This window comes from Prionailurus viverrinus, chromosome F1, assembly GCF_022837055.1.
Source record: "Prionailurus viverrinus isolate Anna chromosome F1, UM_Priviv_1.0, whole genome shotgun sequence".
NCBI classification, from domain to species: Eukaryota; Metazoa; Chordata; class Mammalia; order Carnivora; family Felidae; genus Prionailurus; species Prionailurus viverrinus.
The window spans coordinates 64965593-64987010 of record NC_062577.1 but is presented as its reverse complement, the minus strand read 5'-3'; the positions used below and the strand labels follow the sequence as shown (position 1 = coordinate 64987010).

Sequence of the window (21418 nt, the reverse complement as noted above, 5' to 3'; positions counted from 1 at the left end):
GCAGTCCTCCCAAGTGCTCCCGCGCCCAGAGCTGGTCTCCGTGTCCTCTGATCTGGCCCCATCGAGAGACACCCTGGACATCTGGCTCCTGTCACTCCTTCCCCAAGTCTGACTGTGAGGAAATGAAGCCCACCGTAGTGGCAGAAATGGAGGTTACAGTGGCGGTGGGGGGGCTTTGAGATTCCCTGGGGGGATCTGGGGGAGACATTTCCCAGCAGCTCAGGCTCAGGAAGGGGGAGACATGCGTGAGGGCAGAGCCTGAGAGGGCACAGAAGATGAAGGCTGAACAATGGGCCTGGAGTGGGAATGAGCCTGATCGGTAGGAAGTCTTGCCTGGAGTCTAACCTGCATCCCTCCTGCTGCAGGTCAACCTACCCCATGGCGGGGTCTTCAAGCTCTCCTAAGTGTAGCCCGGCCCTTAAGGGTGACGTTGGACACTAGCCCTGCAGCCTTCACTCCTGGAGGCTCATTGGGCTGGTACCTGACTTGGCCTGGCTGGGGACTCTGGGTCAGCCCTGTCCCTCTCTGCCTCTCTGGGTTCCATTTCTCAGTGTCACCCCCCCCCTCCCCATCCCTCCATTATGAGAGTGTAAGTGCTTTGAGATCTTCAGAGGAATATTCCGGGTTCTCACAGTGTCTGATAGCCAAGAGAGCAAGAGGGAGATGGCCCCTCCCATTTATTCTCACCCTCCCTTAGCCCACCCCCCAGCCTGGGACTGGGCGGGGGGAAGGGAGAGGCTGGATGGAAGCCAGACTGGCAGAGACAGGGGCTTTGTCCCAGCTGGTTTCTGAGCCAGGGGATCCGGTGGGAAAGCCCGTGCCAGGCAGAAAGGAAGGCTGGGAAGAAGAAGGGAGAAGGCAGCCAAGGAGGGGGTGGAGGGTGCTAGGAGTAAAGAGAAGAGTTTCCTTATAAGTAACGGTGGGGTGGGGAGAGGTCCAGGAGGGGTTGGGCTAGAGAGAAGTTGTGCAATGCCCAGGGTCAGTCTAGGAGGCCCTCCAGGAAGAGGCCAGGGGGGTGTGGTACTCAGGGAGGAAGGGACAGGAAGGGAATGTTGGAGGGGTGCTGGGGCAGGGGGAGGCTCTGGGTTCGAGGAAGGAGTCTGGCACTGGGAAAAGCAGAGGGAATTGTTAAGTATAACAGCACCCACCACTCCTGCTGGGAGCATTTAGTGAGCTCCTGCTGTATGCCTGCCGCTGTGCATCTGTACAGGGGTCCTAGGGTGGAAAGCACATAGCCTCCTTACACCCTGCGGGGTGGTTATGATGCTGTTCTTTTACAAGGAAGAAAACAAAGGCCCTGAGAGCTTAAGGAACTTGCAGCAAGTTGACTAGCACCCAGGTCTTGGTTCCGAGGAGGAATCCCTGGTGGGGAGACAGGATCGGAAACGAGGGTGTTAACAGTGAGGCGGGGACGCTGGGCTTCTTGGACCAGGATATGCGTGCTCGGGTGCCGGGGGAAGTCCTTCTTGAAGTCTAACCCCATCTCTCCTCCTCAAGTCCCTCCAGCAGCCTGAGCATGGCCCCACTGTTCCTGCCCCTGCTGATAGCCCTGGCCCTGGCCCCGGGCCCCACGGCCTCAGCTGATGTCCTGGAAGGGGACAGCTCAGGTAAGCGACCCCACTCAGGGTCACTGTCTCTGTCTTCTCCATCTCCCCTATGGAAGGGAATGGCCTCGCTTTGCGTCCCACCAAACCGTTCCAGCCTTGGGGGACCCAGGGAGGAGATAGGATGGGGGGGGGGCACTGTGGGGAAAGGTCTGGCCTGGGACACTTGGAGGTAAGGAAGGGATGAGCTGTGGGCTCTGGGGAGGGGAGGGGGAACTTGGGGGTAGGGCTGGGGAGGGGCAGGAGTGCCAGGCTGCCCGTCTCTAGGGTGCGGGAGGGATGAATAGAGCTGGGAGGCAGGACAGGGGGAGAAATCCTGCAGGTGACTCTGAGGGAAACTCTGAGGACTGGAGGACCCAGGGGGTGAGGTTAGAAAGCCTGGGGTGCAGCCTGGGAATCGAGGGGTGGCGCTGGCCACTCTGGGGGCGGAGCCCACCCGGAGACTTTGGGGACAGATCTGGAGAGGGTGCGGGTGGCGATGCAGGACTCTGGGGGTGGGGGGGGGCGCATGGAAACCTGGGCGGGGGGACCCTTCGGACCCAGGCGCTGAGTCCCAGCCGGCCCCGCCCGCCCACCCGCAGAGGACCGGGCCTTCCGCGTGCGCATCTCGGGCGACGCGCCGCTGCAGGGCGTGCTGGGCGGCGCCCTCACCATCCCGTGCCACGTTCACTACCTGCGGCCGCCGCCGGGCCGCCGGGCCGTGCTGGGCTCCCCGCGGGTCAAGTGGACCTTCCTGTCCGGGGGCCGGGAGGCCGAGGTGCTGGTGGCGCGGGGGCTGCGCGTCAAGGTGAGCGAGGCCTACCGGTTCCGCGTGGCGCTGCCCGCCTACCCGGCGTCACTCACCGACGTCTCCCTGGCGCTGAGCGAGCTGCGGCCCAACGACTCTGGCATCTACCGCTGCGAGGTCCAGCACGGCATAGACGACAGCAGCGACGCCGTGGAGGTCAAGGTCAAAGGTGAGGGGCAGGACGGAGTGGGGGAGGGGAGGGCAGGACCGAACTCCCCCCCCCCCCCCCCCCCCCCCGCCCCCGCCCTGGAGCCCACAGTCTGAGGGGGGAGCAAACACACAGTCTGTGGAAGGCACAGACTGAGCTGGAAAAGGAGTGCGTAGACACAGGCCTCTGTCACCTCCTTTCTGGCTTCAGGTGGAGGAAATCCTGCCCAGTCTAACTTAAGCCCCTGGTGCTGTAGAGTGAGCACACACTCCCCTTGTGTCCAGGGGACTGGCAAGGAGGGCGAGGGGAGGCCAGTGTGGGGGTGACCACGCCTCACGGCTCCTGTCTGCCCCTCAGGGGTCGTCTTTCTCTACCGGGAGGGCTCTGCCCGCTACGCTTTCTCCTTCGCCCGGGCCCAGGAGGCCTGTGCCCGCATCGGAGCCCGCATCGCCACCCCGGAGCAGCTCTACGCCGCCTACCTCGGGGGCTATGAGCAGTGTGATGCTGGCTGGCTGTCCGACCAGACCGTGAGGTGGGCTGGGGCTGCGGACCGGGGGTTTCTAGTTGTGTCTGGGGTGGCGGGTGGCCCGGCCTCTGCGGGGGGGCTGCCCACTGCCTCGGGCCAGCCACACGGCGCTCCCTGCCTCCTGGGAAGGAGGGAGGTGAGGACCCCGCCCTGGGGGGTGTCCCTGCAGAACTGGGAAGACAGCTGGCTACCTTGAGGGCAATGTGGTTTGGCGGGGGGGGGGGGGGGGGGGGGGCATCCCTGGATGGCTCCCTGGTGAAGGCGTCTGTACTCGCTCCCAGGTATCCCATCCAGACCCCACGGGAGGCCTGTTATGGAGACATGGATGGCTTCCCTGGGGTCCGGAACTATGGCGTGGTGGACCCGGATGACCTCTATGATGTCTACTGCTATGCTGAAGACCTAAATGGTGATTCGGGGTGAGGCGTTCCCAGGCCTGAGCCCGTTCTCCGGTGCTGCCTGTAGGTCCTTCAGGGGCCTGTGCTGGACCCGTCGTCCCTCGTGTGTTCACTCGGGCATCCAGGGGCGTTGTTTCCAAAGAAACAACCGGTGTCCCTCCCGCCAAACACAGTCATGGAAGCAAGTCCATGGCCGAGGCTTCCGCCAGGCGGGACGAGACTGAGTTTGAGTTTGACTCTGCAGCCACCCGCTGTGTATGTCTCTGCCTCTTAGCACCTCTGGGCCTCGCTTACCTTCTTTTCGGAATGAGGACGTCGAGTCGGGCTCCTCTGAGTAATAAGATCTCTCCTGAGGCTCTACCCGAACTTTGACCTTGAAATAGGATGTTTGACTCCATGTCACAGATGAGGAGACTGAGGCCCAGCCCGCCTAGGGTCTCTGCAGGAGCCCAGGGTCAAAGGGGCTCCCAACTTCCTGGTGACCCGGCCCCCTCTTCCCTACCAGGAGAGCTGTTCCTGGGGGCCCCTCCAGACAAGCTGACGCTGGAGGAGGCACGGGCATACTGCCGCGAGCGGGGTGCAGAGATCGCTACCACGGGCCAGCTGTATGCAGCCTGGGATGGCGGCCTGGACCGCTGCAGCCCCGGCTGGCTGGCCGATGGCAGCGTGCGCTACCCCATCGTCACGCCCAGCCAGCGCTGCGGTGGGGGCCTGCCTGGCGTCAAGACTCTCTTCCTCTTCCCCAACCAGACCGGCTTCCCCAACAAGTACAGCCGCTTCAACGTCTACTGCTTCCGAGGTGAGCCAGCCCCCCTGCAGACGCCGCGCCCACCCTCTCTCTGTGGGTCAGACAGCCTTGAGCCCCCTGGTCCCACCCAGCTCTGTCCGGGTTTGCTCAGGTCTTTGCCGCTCGCCTGGAGGAGGCTGGGCACCGAGGGTCCTCATTCTGGTTGTGCCCTCTGGCTTGGGTTGTGTGGCCCCGGGGAGCGCCTGTCTCTCCAGGGTCAAAGCTGCCTCTTCCCTACCGCGCGGCTGGATAGGTTTCCATTTCTGGTCAGCGCATGAGTGGAGAGAGATGATGGACATTCTCTGAACCCAACGAATGGTCTGTTCCAGTTAACCTGATGCCCTCATGAGCCCTCGCGGGGCGGGGGTGGGGGGCGGATTCCAGAACCTTCAGCTTGAGGGTGTCAGATCTTTAACCACTGAGTATTGATGGACAGACACAATTCCCCCCCACAGGGAGCAGGTCCTCAAGGACAGTTGGGGGGCAGAGATGGCTTCCTGATCACATCTTATATTGGGGGCTGAAGGGAAGGCAGTGCCTGGGACCCCCAGAGGCACCCCCAGTGACTGACAATCAGGGAGGCAGTGCCATGGGGTGCGTGGGTCCTGGCCTGAAGTGTGAGCCTGCAGGACTGTGACAAGGGCCGGAGGCAAAAATGAAGGGAGAATACACAGCCTCTCCCTTCAGGGAGCTCCTACTCTGAAGGGAGAAGGCCTGCTTCTGCCCTGGGAGCCCCCGGTCTGAGGGAGGACAACACGCCTTGCTCCCAGCACGAAGAGAGACTAAGAGAAAAGCATTACTTCTATTGGGCAGATCTCCAAGTATCTTCAGCCTGGGGCTAGGGAGCGGTGGGGAAGTGGAGTCTAGAGGAAGGCAGGTCCCTGTGGAAAGGCCAACCGAAAGGCGGATGATGATGATTATAGTAATTATGAACATGTCTATACACTGATCACGCGCCAAGCACTGTTCCAGGAAGCCACAGAAAGAGGGGCTGGATGGAGAGGTTGGGAACAGGTGGAGGACAGAGGCAGGCAAGGACACAGGTTTGCTTGTCTGGCATGAGCGAGGCTCACTGGAGCAGGTGACGCGGGGAGGGGAGGGGCAGGACGTGCTGTGCTTGCACGTCTGGCTAAGCACAGACAGCCCTCGGGGCTTTTCTTAGCCCAGTTCCGCGGCCGCTTCATTGGTTTTCTGATCTTGGCTCTCTTCTCCAAAGACGAGGTAATCCATTCGAAAGCTCCTGTTGTTGGAAGGGAGCGGCTTTTGGAAGGATGGGACGACCACTTCCTTTGCCCTCTTGCCCCGATGCTGAGACCCTCGGGTGGTGACTGTTGCATGTCCTTCCTGCACTCCAGCCATCAGCTCTCCTGGGCGATGCCCCCTGGCCCCTTCCATTTCAAAAGTCTCAGGAGCCCTGGGAGCCCTCACACCTTGCTCCCAAGGTGTCCCAAGGTCCTGAGGCCACCTGTCCTTCCTTCTGCCTCCGTGTCCTTTCTCAAGGGAATCTCTCTCCCCTGAGCCTTTCCTGACCACTGTATCTAAAGTAGTACTTCCCACCGTTCTGTTTCCTTATTCTACCCAAGTGTTCTTTCTATGGTAACGTTATATGTGTGTTTGTTTATTACGTAGCTAAGTTATAAACTCCCTTAGGGCAGGTGGCTTGGTGCTTTTTTCTCTACTGTATCCTCAGTGCCCAGAAGAATGCTTGGCATGACACAGAGTGGGCACTTGATTAATGCCTGAGGAACAAGTGATAAAGTCCTGCAGTGCTTCCTGGGTCTTCATGGGTCCTCCACAGGAAAGATGAGTGAGAACTGGGAGAATTTCGTGGTCTCTGAGTCTAACCCAGAGCCCTCGAGTTCAGGCTGTGACTGGGTGCAAAGCCACCTGTTTAACCTCCCACTGACACTTTCCTCTTCACAGACTCTGGCCAGCCCTCCACCACGCCTGAGGCCTCTGACCCAGCCTCTGACGGGCTGGAGGCCATTGTCACAGTGACAGAGACCCTAGAGGAGCTCCAGCTGCCGCGGGAAGCTGTGGAGAGCGAGTCCCGGGGAGCCATCTACTCCGTCCCCATTGTGGAGGATGGGGGAGGTGCAAGGTCCCCTCCAGAAGACCCGGCGGAGGCCCCTAGGACCCTCCTCGGTAACTGGAGTCCCTTAGTAAGAGAAGCAGGGGTGAAGCCGCCTGTCCTGGGCTTACGGCCCCCTGACGGCCCTGACCCTTCCCAGCATCTCGGTGATGCAGGGCATCTCTCCAGTACGCTCCCACCCCTTGCCTTTCCGGCACATTCTACTCCAAACTCTCTGGGTCTGGGAAGCAGGGTGCTCCCTCCTTTGTTCCCTCCTCCTCCTTGCCTACCCAAAATAGACCAGAGAATTTTAAGACAAGGAGAGGGAGACACGGTGACGATGTTTTTGTGCCGGGCTAATGACAGTTCAGCTCAAGTTGAAGGTCTTCTGGTGGCAGCAGAGGCAGCCTCCTCCTGGACTCCCCCACCCCCCACCCGCTGCGGGCCTCCCTTCCCATTCCCCCTCCCCAGCCCCGCCTTTCTTCTCCTCCGTTTCCGTTCTTCCGGTTGGCCGGTGCTGTCCCTGGTGCTGAACCACCTATGCTTTGTCTAGAATTCGAAAGCCAATCCATCGTCCCTCCCCTGGGGTCCTCAGAAGAGGAAGGCAAGGCTTTGGAGGAAGAAGAGGAAGAGGAGGAAGAGGAGGAGGCAGAGGAGGAGGCCCTGTGGGCCTGGCCCAGCGAGCTCAGCAGCCCAGACCCAGAGGCCTCTCTCCCCACTGAGCCAACCCCAGAGGAGTCACTCTTGCATGCCTCCCCACCACCAGCGAGGCCAGTCCTACAGCCTGGTGCCTCACCACCTCCCGATGGAGAGCCAGAGGCTCCCAGGCCTCCAAGGGTCCTTGGGCCACCCACCGAGACTCTGCCCACTCCCACCAATGGGAAACTGGCCTCCCCACCACCTCCCACTCCGGTTGGGGAGAGAGAGGTGGGGGAGGAGGCCGGGGGTCCTGAGCTGTCTGGGGTCCCTCGAGGAGAGAGTGAGGAGACAGGGAGCTCTGAGGATACCCCTGCCCTGTTTCCAGCCACACGGGCCCCTGAGGGTGCCAGGGAACTGGAGGCCCCCTCTGAAGAGAATTCTGGAAGAACTGTCCCAGCAGGGACCTCAGTGCGGGTTCAGCCAGTGCTGCCCACTGACAGCGCCAGCCAAGGTGGAGTGGCCGTGGCCCCCTCATCAGGTAACTTCGCCCAAGGCTCAACCTCCCTCTTCCTCCTCCTCCCCTTTCTCCCCCTGAAGCTCTGGGTCACATGACCCATGATCCTTTAACCGCCATTGCCCCGGCCTCTCCTGTCCTTCGTCTTCATTCTCCTGTACACCTCTGCCTGTGGGTTTCCAACCTTGGACACCAGCTCTCTGATTTCTCACCTCACGACCCCCAGTGCCATGGCCCTACCCCGTGACTCCAGCCCCACCACTGACCACCTGGGACTCCTTCCTGCCCTTGGCTTTCCACTGGTGACTTACTGGCCCCACAGAGCACCCTCCTTCCTCTTGTGATAGGGGTTCCTGGGTCCCTATGCTACTCTTCAGGGCTCAGGCTCCTCCCCTACTGCCCCCTTCCCTCCCCTTCAGACACCCCACTGATGTCAGGAAGGCCTGGGGTCAGCTGCTGGGGTCTAGGAGAGCCCTTACCCCCACAGAGCCTTAAGAGACTACTTCTGTGAAGTATTTTTCGACTGTTTCATGGAAAACAAGCCTTGGAAATAAATCTCTATTAAACCACTTTATAACCAAAACTCTGGCACCCTCTGTCTGCACCCCAGCTGTCTGCCCTTTTCATTCCCTGGATTTGTGTTGGAGGCAGCTCTCTGATGCTTCCCTTTGTGCTATGTCTCTCCCTCGCTCGCCCGTGTCCCTTGCTCTCCATGCCTCTCTGCCTCCTCCTTTTCATCCTCAGCCAGCGCCCTTTACTGCCTTCCTGTCTAACATCGCTCCCTGTTCCCTCGTCCTCCCCTTAGCTCTCCTCTGCCTTTCTTCCCGGCTGCTGAGAGTCCAAAGCTGAAGTCGCTGTCCATCGGTCTATGGGACTGCGAGGGGTTGTCCCTCACTCCTGATGGGGAGAAACCCCCACCAGCCTGAATGTGTGTGTGGGGGGGTGTGGGTGTGTGCGCGTGCGTGCGCACACGTGCGCGCACACACGCACACACACACACGTGCTTATATTCATTTCTGATCCATCTCGATGGCTGCCATCTAGAGCCACACATACAGACTCGTGATAGAGAAAGTCCATCTCAGCACAGAGACCCAAACTGGCATCCAGGCACCCCAGCCCCCCGTCAGCACAACTCAGCAGGGAGACGGCATCTAACAAGCATCCCCTGCCCACAGCCTCCCCCTTCTTCACTAATCCCTGCACTAAAGCCCACCTTACCCTTAGGAAGAATGGTCTCACCCTCCCTGAACCAAAGGATCTCCAAGTCCCTAATGCTGGCGAAGACATAAATCAGGAGGCGAGGAAGAAGGAACGTAGAGGTCGGGGGAGGAGTGGGGAGTTAGATTCTGGGGTCCGAGAGCCGCCCTACCCATTCAGGGAAGGCTGAGCTTCCCAGTGGGGATCCCTGGAGACGGCTGGGATCCGCCCAGTCCCAGGACCGACAGCCCTTCCTGCATGGTCCAGGGCTGGCTAGGGGCCCCTGCATCACACCCAGGCTCCCCCATTTCAACTATTGGCTCCCTGCCCAGCTGGCCTTGGAGTTCAGTGCCGTGTGGGTTAGGAGGGGGTCTGGTGGGAAGAGAAGCATCAGTGGAAGTCTCTGCAGGACCTTAGTTACCCCACCTGGTGGGTGAGGGATGTCCTCTGGCCCTGCTGTTACAGCAGGAGTGAAGAACTCTGTGGTTGTGTGTAGCAGTTGGCCCCAAGAAGGGGAAGGAAGGAAGAGTAGAAAGTTCCTTCAAGAGGAGTTCCTTTGCCCCCACTCTGTCGGTCCTGGTTCAGGGGAGGGACCTCTGGCCTGGGGTGGACAACCAGGGACCGAGTGTAGAAGTCTCTGTTCCCCAGGGCGGGCTGGCTGAACGCAGAGGTGCAGGCAAGAGGTGAGGAACAGAAGGGGCTGCAGGACTCCTGCCCTCCGCGGGGCCTGGTGCTAAATAAAACACCTCCCCTCCCCCTTTGCCCAGGGAGCTGGTGCTACCAGCCTGGAAGAAACTGTTGGCAGGAGGAGAGGTGACAGGGTGGTGGTGCTGGAACAGCTGATTCATTTCACCCCAAACAGCGAGGTCATCCCAGCAAAATTCTTGGAATCGACTCCAGCGTCTCCTCCCCCTACCTCTGCTCTCACCCCCACCAGGCGGAGGGAAGCACAGTGGGCCTCGCCCTTGGCTGCTGGGGGTATGGCGTGGTCTGAAGAGTCCCGCCCAGGGGTGGTTTTACCTCCCAAGCTGAGAGCCCAGCCCTGCACTGTCAGTCTGTGGGGCCATCTTCCTCTTCCTGGACCAGAAGGAGTGGAATCTGCCCCGTCCAGCACCCACGCCTGGTCTAGGGCAGCCGCCTCCCACCCCAGGACCCAGAGGGAGAGAGTCCTGAGGAGAAGGCAGGAGACCCAGCCAGACAACAGATTGCAGGCCTTCAGGGCAGTGTGTCAGTCGAAGAGGACTGCCTGGAGGAGAGAGTGCCAGAAGAAGGGAGAGGGATTGGGGAGGGGGGTAGGCTGACTGGCCTGCAGAGGGGGCCTGGGGAGGGGATTGGTTCTTCACTATCAGCTTCTGGGATTGTTGACTCTACCCAGAGAGTAAGAGGGAGAGCTAGCCCCCCACCCCCACCCCAATATCGGGTCCCAGAAGCAGTCAAGGGCAGGCCACCCCTCACTGTTGCTGTGGCGATTCTCCTCTCCTCCCGCTTCATCCAGCCCCCACCGAAACCACACAAAACTGTGCAGGGACCCGGCAGAAAGACAAGGCGGTGGGGAACCAAGCTCCAGGCCCAGAGAGGTAGAGTGACCTGTCCAATGTCACTCGGCAGAGCCAGGAGCCAGATAAGAGTCCGGGTCTCACGACTGACAGCCCAGCATCTTTCCCTTCAGTGGGGTTGGGTCCTGAGGGCCTTTCTGGCCACTTTCGCCCAGCCCCTGTTAGACTGGGCCCACGCCAGGGGGCACCGCAATGGCCAGCACAGGGCTGAGTCGACCCCGAAGTGGCAGGTGGTGGTGGGGGGGTCAGGGTGGGAGAGAAACCGGAACTGAGGGCTGGGCTGACTTCAAGATGCTGTGATAGCTCTCAGGACAAGGGGGTTGGGGCCGTGGACGTGCCGAACCCTCTCCTGGGGGGCTCAGGCTGCAGAGTTGTGCTCCCCTGCTCCGCCCACCTCACTTCTCTCCCCTCTCAGGTGACTGTGTCCCCAGCCCCTGCCACAATGGTGGGACATGCTTGGAGGAGGAGGAGGGGGTCCGCTGCCTGTGTTTGCCTGGCTATGGGGGGGACCTGTGTGATGTTGGTGAGTGTGGTGAGCGGCAGGGGTGGGGGCGGATCGGGAGCCTGGCCCCCACCACAATGTGCTCGCTCTGGAGCCGGGAGGAAGGGCACAGGCCTTGTCCTGAATCTCCATTTAGGCAGATCACACAACCTCTCCGAGCCCTACCAATTTCCTCATCTGTCAAGTGGACCAGAAATGCCTTTCTGGAGCGGCCCCTGTGGGAGGGGTGCTCGGTTCCCGCCAGTTCTCTCCTGGGAAGAGAGGAGGGCGCGGCCCTTCTCTGGGGTGGAGGACTGGGGGGACCCAGGCTGAGGCCGCAGCCCTCACCCTGGCAGTCCCTGTGGCCCAGAGGAGGAAGCCGTCAAGGCCCCCTGCACAGGGCCCCTCCCGGCTCCCCCTCTCCCCTCATGCCCTCCTGTCTCCTTGGCACCTTAGTCCCGCCCCCTCAAGTCCCCTCCAGGGGACCTGGCCCTTCTGGCCTCAGTTGCCCACCCTTCTGCGCCCCAGGCCTCCGCTTCTGCAGTCCGGGCTGGGACGCCTTCCAGGGCGCCTGCTACAAGCACTTTTCTACCCGGAGGAGCTGGGAGGAGGCCGAGACCCAGTGCCGGATGTACGGCGCGCACCTGGCCAGCATCAGCACGCCCGAGGAGCAGAACTTCATCAATAGTGGGCTGGGGACGGGGCTGGAGGGGACCCTCGTCACCTGCTCTCTCGCACTCACCCATTAACTCATCATGAATCATGCGTGAGTGTGTTAATTAATTAACTCCCTTACTCATTAACTCAGGTACCCATTACTTGGTTTACTTCATCCATCCATCCATTCATTCGTTCCCTTTTCTGTCCTCGCTCCCTCCACACGTGGGTAGGGGGGCTTCAGGCCGAGAGGGCTGGGGTTGGCGCGGGGAGTACACCTGCATCGGCCAGACTGCACGCCCCCCCCCCCCCCCCTTCTGCAGGTCCCGACTCTGACCTCAATGAAAGCCTCTGCTCTTTCCCCAGAGTTTCCCCTTCCTGGCCCTGGTGACACTTCTCTTCTCCCCAACCCCTCCGCCCTCCCCTGCCTTCTACCCGTCCGCGGGCAGATGGGCCGATGGGAAAGCAGGGAAGCGCGGGGTGGGTCTGGCGGGAAGGACTCGCGCGCGCGGGCCGCCGGTAACGGGGAGCGGCGCCACCTGCTGGCAGCGGGGCTCACTGCGCACCTTCGTCCGCCCGCGCTTCCTCCGCAGGTCGATACCGCGAGTACCAGTGGATCGGGCTCAACGACCGGACCATCGAAGGCGACTTCCTGTGGTCAGATGGCGTCCCTCTGGTGAGAGGCTCCGGCCGCCCCTCTAGCTGGCTCGGTCGCTTCTTCCAAGCACTTCTGCCCTCCACCTCCAGTGACCCCATCCCTCCCCCTCCTTTTTCTGGCCCTTTCTCCGCTCTTCTCCCCGGGCCCCGCCTCCCTTCCGTGCGCTTCTCTCTCTTCCAGTCTGGCTCTCATTACCCCTCCCCGCCAAAGCCCGCGACCTGTCCTTTCTCCTCCTGGACCCCTACCCCCCATCCCCCTGTCTCCTCTCTCCTAGTGCTCCCCACCCCCACCCCCACCCCCACCCCCGCCTTGTCCTGCTCAGGCCCTCTAGGTCCATCCCTCCCCACCCCCCCCACCCCCCCCCCCCGCTGCGGTGCGGGAACCCTCACCACCTCCCCCACCCCGTCCCCCAGCTCTATGAGAACTGGAACCCTGGGCAGCCTGACAGCTACTTCCTGTCCGGGGAGAACTGCGTGGTCATGGTGTGGCATGATCAGGGACAATGGAGTGATGTGCCCTGCAACTACCACCTGTCCTACACCTGCAAGATGGGTCTGGGTGAGGCCGGGCAAGGGGGAGGAGGGGGCACCAGGGGGATCCGTCACTGCTGGGTGTATAGAAGGAGGGGGCGGGGCGCCTGGGTGGCTCAGTCGTTGGACAGGCCACTGACTCTTAATTTCCGCTCAGGTCAAGATCTCAGGGTTGGTGAGTTCCAGCCCGGCAGGGGGCTCCAAGCGGACAGTGGGGAACCTGCTTGGGATTCTCTCTCTCCCTCTCTTTCTGCCCCTCCCCTGCACTCTCTAAATAAATACATAAATAAACTCAAAATTGAAAGGAGGGGGCAAAGCTACAGAGGAGTCAGAAACGTGTCCCAGGCCATGGGCAAGGGGACGTCTAACAAACGAGGTGGTCCACCAGGAATCTCTGCTCTTTTTGGCATCACCCTGTGGCCCACCCCCTCCTCCTCCTCCTGCCGACTCTGGGAGCTGTCACCCGCAGACCCGGGCTCCCAGATCTTGACTGTGTCCCCCCTGCAGTGTCCTGTGGGCCTCCGCCAGAGCTGCCCCTGGCTCAAGTGTTTGGCCGCCCACGACGGCGCTATGAAGTCGACACCGTGCTTCGTTACCGGTGCCGCGAGGGGCTGACCCAGCGCAACCAGCCACTGATCCGCTGCCAGGAGAATGGCCGCTGGGAGCCCCCCCAGATCTCCTGTGTGCCCCGCAGGCCTGTGAGTGCCAGGGGGATGCAGGTGGGGGGCACTAGCCAACAGTAGCTCTGGGCTCTAGTCCTAGCTCTGCCGGTCACTGGCTGTGTGACCTTGGAGTAATCACTGCCCGTCTGTGAGGCAAAGAGGGGGAGCTGGGCTGGATGCCCTGGGGTCCCTTTCAGTGCCGGTGTCTGAGAACAGTGGCCGAGCCAAGACCAGTGCTTTAACCGGGGCTCAGGGAGCAGTAACACCCGGGGTGCAGGCTCTGAGAAGAGACGAGGAGGAGGGGCCCAGGGGAGAGCGTGAGCGTGTGTGTCTTCCCCAGGCTCGAGCTCTGCACCTGGCGAAGGCCCCGGGACATCAGGGGAGGCTACTGGGACGCTGGAAGGACCTTTTGGCCCCTCCTTCCAGTCCCTCTCCAGGCCCCTAGGGAGCAAGGCCTTACCCGGCACTGCCCTCTCCCCATCACCGGTTGACCACTTGGGAGGGTGCAGCTGCCCTCCAGGCGGCAGTGCCTCAAGGGGTTTGTGGGAAGCACCTGGGCGGCTCCAGCCTAGACTAGACCCTCTCCCCCCTGCCTTGGCTCAGGTTCTCCCCTCAGGGCCTCGGGGAAGGTCCCTAAGTGCCTCAGCTGCCCCTCTCCTTGCCATCCCCTGGGGGGGGGGGGCACGTTGCCCACCGTCAGACTTCCCAGGGGACTGGGCTTGCAGGATGGGGTACCTGCCAAACCAGCAGGAAATAAAGCTGCATTTCAGCACAAGCAAGGTTGATGTTTCTGTGTGAGAGAGAGAAAAAGGAAAGTGGGGTGGGGCTGGGCCTCCCAGGATAAACAGCCCTTCTGTGTTTATTAACTTCTGGAGGTCAGAGCGGTCCCCAAGATGCCAGTGGATAGAACAGTGCCTGGCACAGAACAGCTGGGAGCTCACGGAGATCGGGGGAGTGGGAGCGTGTCTGGAAGGAGCTGGAGTGCTCAGAGTGCGGGTCCAGCCGACCTAGATGAGCTCAGTCTGGGGAGGGAGAGAGACCGAGGGCCGTGGAGAAAGCAGAGACCCGGCTGCCTTGGTGTCCCAGTTCTGAGGCTCCCACGGGGGGGGGGGGGGGGGGTTCACTCGAGGGAGTGCAGGTTTGGGGGTTAGACTGCAGGACGGCTTGCTTCCAGCAGAGGAAGAAGAGAGGCGGGAAGGGAGAAGCAGAGGAGGGGTCCCCAGCCCTGCGGTGGCCTTGGGCTCAAGGAGTGACCTCGTAGGTCTCCCAGGCCGTGCCCGGCAGAGGGCGCTGTGGACTCAGGCACGTCGGCCTGAGGGTGCCGTGTGCGCGTGCGTGCGCCGGGCCCGGCGCCGGGAGTCGCAAGAGTCCCGGGGGACCGCCAGGGGGCGCCGCGACCTCTGGTTCGCAGCCATCGGGCGGGGAAGCGGGTAGCGGGCTGCCAGGCGGAGGGTGACTTCCGGCCGTGCCGCGCTGGCCCCGGGGGCTGTGAGTCATCGGAGGTTGAGATGGTGAGGTCACTCAGAACCGGAGAGAATGAGCGGCCGCGAGTGTGCGTGTACAGGACTGTGCCTTACTGGGCCTCGTGGTCGTGTGCCTTCCGGACGGGGTAACTCCTGCCGCGGGTCCCGGCCCTCGCCCTGGCGCAGTCGCGCACATGCACACGCTGCCAGGTGTTCACACTTCTGCTTGTGCCGGCTGTTAACCGCCTTCGCCCACATGGGCGATTCGTCCTTCCCTGCAAGTCGGGAAAACCTGATAAAAGTCAGAGACAGGGGGCAAATCACAGAGGCTGCGAGCCGCATAGAAAGACCCAGAGATAGCGAGGCCCGCAGCACAGGTGCTTGTTGGGAGGAGCTGGGGGCTTCTCCCCGCCATGCTGCCCACCGTGCACGGAGACCCCCAGACCAGCTGTGTCTGGGAATCCAGCACGACCTCCCAGACCCACCGACCACCACGACCCCTCTCCTCCCGCAGGGCTCACCTGCCCCTCCCTCTGCCCTCCCCCTGCCCTCGCCACACAACCCAGCCTCCCAAGGCTCGCGAATGGGGCTGTTCTCCGCGAGCCACAGGGAGGAAAATGATCCTGAGGCCAGAGCAGACGCCCCTTTTATTCTGTACTTGGATTGCCTGTGATTGCCTAGTCCGTGCGCTGTTCGGATGTCAGGCGTCGGGTGGATTTGTGAGTTGAGGGAGACAAGCTGGGTCTTTGAAGGTAGGGCCTGAAGAGGAAAAAGGAGGCTGAAGGGGGGGCAGCGTCTGTCCTTGGGCTCCTAAGGGGGGCTCTCTGGGAAACATCCTCACGGTGACGGATGGCCAGCTGGCTTTCCCAGAGGGTTCCTGGGGGCGAGCAGAGGGGGCTTGGGTTTCCCAGCCCTGCGGCTAACACTTCGTCACTGGATCTCCCCCACGGCGACAGGCTGGGGGCCACCGTCCGACCTGTGCAGGAGGGCAGTTCCAGAGGTTGACACAGAGCTGGAACTCGAATCCTTTCCCCCTCCCGGACACCTGCTGGCTGCTTCGGCAAGGCGGCCGGAAACGGAAGCCTTGTCCTGCTTTGTTGGGCTTCCTGGAGAAGGGGGAGCCGGTCCAGGGATGACTCAGCACCCTGAATAGAATCCAGTGCTGACCCGTGTGTGTGTGTGTGTGTGTGTGTGTGTGTGTGTGTGAGAGAGAGAGAGAGAGAGAGAGAGAGAGAGATGGCTGGGGAGGGGGTTTTGGCACCTCATCTGGGAAGAGCCCGGAGCAGGGGACACCTTCCAGGGCACAGCACAGACCACGTGCCCACCCTGTCAAACCCCTGGATGTGTGGCTCAACTCGGCCTCTTTCCCACATGTCTAATGTGGGGTCCGCCTCAGGGTCTCCTGTTCTCTTGGGATGAGGTCAGAGCGTGTGGATACGAGTAGAGAAGAGAGGTCCAGCCTTAGGAGCTTGGCCATTGGTCGCAGAGGGGCCTGAAGGCCGCTGAGATGGCCCTTCCAGAGGCCCTCCAATGACCGTGGTCCCCAGCAACCCCCCAGACTGCTCTGACCCTCACCCCACCTCCCCATTCCTCCCCCGGTCCCCACCTCCCCACCCCCAACTCCTACACAGTGCCCTGACCTCACTGGGGCCTTTGTCCCAGCCCCGAGGCCCTGTCTGTAGGCCTGTCTCCTGCACAGGGAGAGAAAGGGCCCCATTGTCCCGGCCCCTGCAAAGACTTCCAAAAATGCTCAGCCTGTCAGACCCCTGGGGGTGGGAGGCGCCCCCTGGGGGCTGCGGTCAGATCCCTGCCTGAAGTGAGGACCCAGGTTCCTTCATTACTCCTTCCTGAGATCTAGTAGCTTCCTGCCCCACCTGCTGCAAAGCAGCCCGCTTCCTCCCAGGAAGGAAGAACCAAAAGATTCAGGAAAGAGCAGGAGGAAGGGGCTGGAAAGGGAGGAAAACCGAGAAAGAGGGAGAAGGAGGAAGAATGTGAGGCAACTCGCCCACCGGAGGACTCTGGACTCTATTTAACGGTCTGAGTGGGTGGATCTTGCGACCTCTGTGTTTATTTCCTGATGTTTTCTTTCCTTAGTCTTTGGATAGCTTGTTAGCCGAGGGAGGGCTGCTGACCCCTTGGGACTGGGACATTTAAGGGGAGCATCCCACAGCCCCTTGACCCGTGTTTATGGCCCCCAAGAGGCATCTAGGGACTCTTAGTAGCTTTGGCAGGGGACATTTCTCCGTGCCTCAGTTTCCCCATCAAGGTGAGCTGACGTTCTCTGTGACATGTGGGGTCACTAGAAAAGGAAGGATCCCAGGAGAAACCAAGGGATTCAGGAGTTGTGGAGGGGCCGGGGGAGAAGGGGGAAGGGCAGGTAGAGGATAGGACAGAAGAAGGGAGAGCGGGGGAAGGGTGGGCTTGTGAGTGGCGAGGGAGGCTGACCGAGGGGCAGAGCTGGTGGGGCACCTCCTCCCCCCCCCCCCGAAGCCCTCCGGCCACCTTTCCCCGGACCCTGGGGCACTGGCTTGTCAGCAGCTGAGCCCACAGCTGCTGGGAGGTGGTTCCTCGACGGTGGCCCCCTGGCATCTGCCTCCGTTTATTTCTGGAGCCACAGCTGAGTCATGGGGGTGGGCAGGGTGAATGGGGCTGGAGGAGGGGAGCTTGTGACACTGGGAGAGAAGACTGCAGGGGACAAGAGGGTTCCAGGACCTGGGTCCCTGGGGTCTGGGCTCTATCCCTGTTGTTAGGTTACCGGAGGGGACCCTGGAATAATGGGGCCTGGGGAAGGCGTGGGGGAGCAGGAGCCAAAATAGGCAGCTCCTGGAATGTGGGAGAAGACACAGAGTCTGATCTGATCGGGGTGTGGGGTGCTAGGTTGGGGAGGGGAGGGAAAGGGCCCCGGTGCAGACAGAGGAAACAATTCTGTGTTTCCCCCTGCTTCCCACCGCAGACTCCATGCGCCCTGGCCTCAGGCCCTCACTTCGCTCCCTCTTCCATCCCTGAGCCGGGGGCATCAGCCCCCTGAGGCTCCCTCTTTGTCTTTCCCGAACACCTGCGGACTCAGGGGTGGCACCTGGGTCCTGTGTGTCAGCACTCCCCGCGTTCACAAAGAGCATCTCCTGCCCCAGCTTCGAAAAACACTCAGCCTGCTGTAGGATGCGTCCTGGACCGGAGCCTCCCTTGCGGGGTGGGGGTGGGCCCGGTGGGGACCCAGGAGCCTGTCCCCCAGTCCAGAATCCTCTTGGGTTTCTTGGGCTTGGGTGGGCCCGGTCCCCGTCCCCTCCCCCGCCCGCGGGCGGCCCAGAGGGCACATTCCAGCTGAAATTAAACCACATTCCTCCTTCCCTGGCTGCCAAGGACAGCAGAGCAGACGGCAGCTGAGACACCACAGGGTCAAGTGGCAGCAGCTGGTCCCCAAAGAGGGGCTGAGAGGGGGACTGAGGGGGGCTTCAGGGCCAGGGCCTTTGGAAGCAGTGAGTGAATCTGAGTGTTTGATTGTAAGAGGCCTGAGGAAGAGGGGCAGCCTGCAGCGGGAGGAATACGGGTGAGACTCTGGGAGCCACAGCAAGTGCTGCACTGAGGGGAAACCCAGGACCACCTTCTCAGGGGACCCTGGACGGCCACCCTCCGCACCCCTGCACTGGGCTCGCACAGCAGGCAGGAAGGCCGCGGGGCCCTTTGGGAGGCCCCGTCTGAGCTCTCTGGGCCGGAGCCCAGAGCCCAGGCCTTTGATTTCCTCTGAGACCCCGGCGGGTGGCGGGCAGTGGGGCCCGTGGCAGCGACAGGGACAGCATCAGCCTGGCTGAATGGAGAGCTCAGCCCCTGACCTCACCCTCTGGCGCCTCAGCCGGCACAGCCTTATAAGGAAGTGCCCCAAACAAACCGAGGAAGCCACCTCCGGCCCCCCACCCCACCCCCACCCAGTTCAGAGGCTATATTTACTCAGTGGAGGCCCCAGAATAACCTCCCACTTGTCCTTGTGTTGGGAGGGGGGGTGGCGGGGGGGGGGGTGCTGCCTGATCATTCCCTTGTCTGGGGACTCCACCCTCCGAAGTGCTTCCGAGGCCTGACTCCATCACAGCCCTTAGCCTGTTCCTTCCCTCATCCATCCATCTGTCCGTCCATCCGTCCATCCATCCATCCCTCCATCTCAAGGGCCCCCAGAGGCACTGTGTTGCCCAAAGTGGTGCTTTCTTGGAGCCGAGATGACGGGGTCCTCCTACTGCCTGGCCTCCCCTGCAGGCCCTGCACAAGTATGTGCTCTCTGCGGGGAGGTACCTGGGGACTCCGTCCCGGGCTCTCTCCAGGTGACCTCTAGGCCAACCACCCTCTAGCTCTTGTCTCCACCCTGGCCCTCTCTGCTGGAGGTCGCAACTTCCTGCCGGATGCTCCAGCTCAGAAGATGGGCCGGCCCTCTCCTGCTGCCCAAGCCAAAACCCTGGGAGCCTCTGCGGCCACATCAGCCCCCATCCCCCACATCAGGTCACCTGCTTCCCTTTGTACACCCTCGTCGTGCGCACCGCCACCAGTGCCCCTCCCAGACCACTGCAGCAGTCTCCCTGGAGCACTCCTGCACCCTCCTATCCACCCATCAGCAGCATTTGAAAATGCAAACCTGGTCATGCCCAACCTGATGACCCCAAGCCCTTCAGAGTCTCCTCGTTCCCCCAGGAAGAAGCGTGTACTTTCTGGCCGCCTGGTGAGGCCTGGGCCCAGTGACTCAGACTCTTTAGTCTCACTGTGAGCCTTCTTCCCCCTCATTCTCCACCTCCAGCCACACACACCTTCCTTCTGCCCCTCATGCCCAGACTCTGTCATCTTGCCCCAGGATTTTGCACATGCTGTTCCCTCTAAGATCCTTTCCATCCTCCTCCTCTTCCTCCTCCATGTCCTCCCCCCACTGGCCAGCTTCAGGTTCTTGGGGCAGGCTTCCCCCTCCACCTGTCCCCATACTCCCTCAGCCCAGATCAGGTGAGGTCCCCTGCTCTGTGCTCCCACAGCCTCCTAATCGTGTTTTCAAACATGACTTCCACTCAGAAGCCCTCGTCCAATTAGAAGGGAGCGAGGAACCCTGGGTTCCCAGGATCTGCGTGGGGCACGGCACGTAGATGCTCAGCAAATATTTATCGAAAAGTGACACTCACAGCTGTTATCCCCACCAGGAGTGTCCCTCCTACTGTCTAACCCTCGTTTGTCTGCTGCATAGACACAAGTGCCATTTCCAAAGAGAACATGCCTCCCACTACGTACCCCCGTACCCCCTTTAGGAAGGTCCTCGCTTCTAACTCGCATCCTTCCCCACTCCCACCCCCATTTAGGACCATGTGGGTAGCTCTGTTGGGGACCAGGGATCCCAGTGTCAGCGGGCAGGATGGGCACCGGGGACAGGGAAGGACTGTTTGGCGTGGCCTCTGTCCTTGGCCCCTCGCCCAGGCGGTGGTGCCCGAGGGCCTGGGGAAATCAAGCACAGGGCTCCTCTGTCCCCTTCGGAGGGGCAGGGAGTCGGCCTTACTGGCCTGGATGCCCGGCAGGGTCAGACAAGGCCTTGTCAGCAGTGGGCACAGGAAGGAGAGAGGGGGCTTGGCCAGAAGGGTGGGGACACCCAAGATCCTGGACCCACGGGCAGGGGTGTGTGTGACATGGGGGCCTGGGGCCCCGAGACAGAGACTCCCAAGCGGAGAAGGAGAAAGGCGTGTGCAGAGAAGCAGACAGTACAATTCTATTAGGGCGCCTCCTGTCCACCCCTCCTTGGCCAGAGGTCCTGAGTGGGGGCCAGCAGGGCTGGGACTTCCCCTCTCATTGTCCCCCTGCCCTTGGCCTTGGACCTGGGGAGGGGAAGACCCCGCTCCGGGACCTGGGCTGGCCTCCAAATGTGGAACCCTTGTTGGGCAGCCCCACCCCCGCCCCCACCGGGGACACTTAAAGGGACGGCCTGGGCCGGGCCTGCTGTCTCTCTGGGCATCCAGGCTCCAGGGCCCCATCTCATCCAGGAACCCCTCGTCTCCCTCTGCCCCATACAGGGACCCAGAGGACTCCTGGGAAGAGAGATGGGGGCAGGGAGAAGCTATGGCTGGGGGTGGGGGGGACCCCAGGCCAAACCCCAGCTGACAGCATAGCCCCCTGGGTCCTTCGCACCTGCTGGCCTACCCCTCCCTCACATCAGCATCGCTCTTCAAGAGGCAAGTCCCGGGGAAGATCTAAACCGCGGCTCCCGCTCCCCCCAGCCTCCTCCTGCCCCCCAGCCCAGCGCCCCTCACCGTGTGGCTGAATCTGAGGCTCAGAGAGGTCAAACACTGGCCAGAGGCCACGCAGCCAGACTGAGGCAGAGCGGGCCTCCTGTTCCCCCATCCTGCTCTGACCCGGCCACTCGGAGGAGACATCACAGGCCAGACAACTGTTTGGGTTTGGATGCAAGGGGCTCATTATACTGGCGGCACCGAGGGGCCGGGGTGGGGGTGGGGGGTGCACAAGGTGGGGCGGCCCTGGGCCTAATCCCCTGTCATCAGCGCTGTGGGTAAAGATGATGATGGGCCTGGCTTCTGCCAGCCCTGGGGTCACCCAGACTGCCACCCGGCCGTCCCCTGGTCCTACGAGGTCATCCAGCTCCTCCTGTCCTCAGAGGGTGGCCGGGCCTGGCACTAGCACTCCCTGCTTCCTCCCCCAGTCACTCGGGCCTCCTCTGCCCGCCCTGCGGACCCCCAAATTAGGGAAGGAGGCATCCAGACTTGGTAGGT

At 62.0% G+C, this 21418-nt stretch overlaps 1 protein-coding gene across 1 annotated transcript; it reads left to right on the top strand.

The window, feature by feature from the left end:
- Positions 1 to 13979, top strand: BCAN (brevican). The gene is made up of 14 exons (XM_047840673.1): positions 1 to 114; positions 1498 to 1607; positions 2186 to 2560; positions 2897 to 3071; positions 3347 to 3474; positions 3969 to 4262; positions 6174 to 6395; positions 6875 to 7498; positions 10646 to 10753; positions 11240 to 11398; positions 11962 to 12044; positions 12440 to 12584; positions 13064 to 13254; positions 13559 to 13979. Exons 2-14 carry the CDS (start codon positions 1517 to 1519, stop codon positions 13661 to 13663), a joined length of 2700 nt encoding a protein of 899 aa, XP_047696629.1. The 5' UTR covers positions 1 to 114; positions 1498 to 1516; the 3' UTR covers positions 13664 to 13979.
- Positions 13980 to 21418: the final 7439 nt, after the last annotated feature.